The following is a 1,230-nucleotide window of genomic DNA, read 5'->3' as shown; positions in this document are numbered from 1 at the left end:
TACTTTATTTTGAGAAGCTAAAGTTTTATCGGAATAACATAAAGAAAGGAAATTATATATATTAATGTAAAGATGTGTATGAAAGAAATTTGGATATTCTAAAAATAATGGCACCGTTACGCAGGTTGGAATTGTGGGAAGAACAGGCGCCGGGAAATCGTCGCTCATAGCAGCATTGTTCCGATTGGCAAAGGTGGAGGGAATCATCGAGATTGACGGCGCGGACACGGGTTCGATAGCTTTGGAGGATTTGCGACGCAAAATATCCATCATTCCTCAGGATCCCGTTTTGTTCTCAGGCACTCTGAGACGTAATCTAGACCCTTTCAATGAATTTCCCGACACAGATTTGTGGGCGGCACTTGAAGAGGTTCGAATAATTTCTAATTAAAAAAAGTAGATCTACGCTTAATCGGAAACGTTACGCTGTGACGTCCAAAAATCTTACAGTTCCGACGTTGCAGCTCCAAAGATTTATTTTAAAATTCTAATTTCCAAAGATTCGAATAAAATTCCGGGATTCTTGACCCGTGTACCATCTAACTTCAAGTCACATGGTTCTAAGATTATTGAATAATTACAAACCTTTTGTACCATCCAATAATTTCTTTTGTCACATGTTCCAGGTTGAGCTGAAGGAAGCGATTACTATCGGAAACGGCTTGGAAAGTCACGTGTATGACAGAGGCAGCAATTACAGTGTCGGACAGAGACAGTTGGTATGCTTAGCGAGAGCCATCCTGAGAAACAATCGTATTCTGATGCTGGACGAGGCAACAGCAAATGTGGATCCGCATACCGACGCGTTGATTCAACGGACTATTAGGAAGAAATTTGCGACGTGCACTATGCTTACAGTGGCGCATCGACTAAACACTATAATGGACAGCGATAAGGTTTTGGTGATGGATAAAGGCCATATGGCTGTAAGCATCAATTTCCTTAAAAAGACATTTTCTGTAACTTAAATGATAATATTAAAGTTTGCAATTTTAGACTCTCTTTAGATTTGGACATTTGAGAACACAAAAATTTGGATTTTAAACAAATCTTTTGTTTCTTGTTATTTTTATATGATTTCTTTTATGTGAAGTGCTTGAGGCTGTTTCTTTCCCTAATATATGAAGGAATTTATTTATCTATTTATTCTAGAGAAACATTTTAGAATTTTTTTGCATAACTTTTATATAAATTTTGTAATTTTTAGAAAATTTTTCAGATTTCTTACGA

The 1,230-nt window shown here is 36.7% G+C and overlaps 1 protein-coding gene across 1 annotated transcript; it reads left to right on the top strand.

Moving 5' to 3' along the window:
* Positions 1 to 124: 124 nt before the first annotated feature.
* Positions 125 to 1,084, top strand: LOC105462247 (probable multidrug resistance-associated protein lethal(2)03659; the record flags this gene model as incomplete). Its single annotated transcript, XM_011708768.1, has 2 exons — positions 125 to 370; positions 627 to 1,084. Coding segments are annotated over 2 exons (588 nt in total), but the record flags the coding sequence as incomplete, so codon positions are not given.
* Between the last annotated feature and the right edge of the window lie 146 nt (positions 1,085 to 1,230).

The sequence above is a fragment of the Wasmannia auropunctata genome, unplaced genomic scaffold, assembly GCF_000956235.1.
Source record: "Wasmannia auropunctata unplaced genomic scaffold, wasmannia.A_1.0 LD267350.1, whole genome shotgun sequence".
Lineage (NCBI taxonomy): Eukaryota > Metazoa > Arthropoda > Insecta > Hymenoptera > Formicidae > Wasmannia > Wasmannia auropunctata.
The sequence above is the reverse complement of the archived record's forward strand: the minus strand, read 5'-3'. Positions and strand labels throughout refer to the sequence as shown.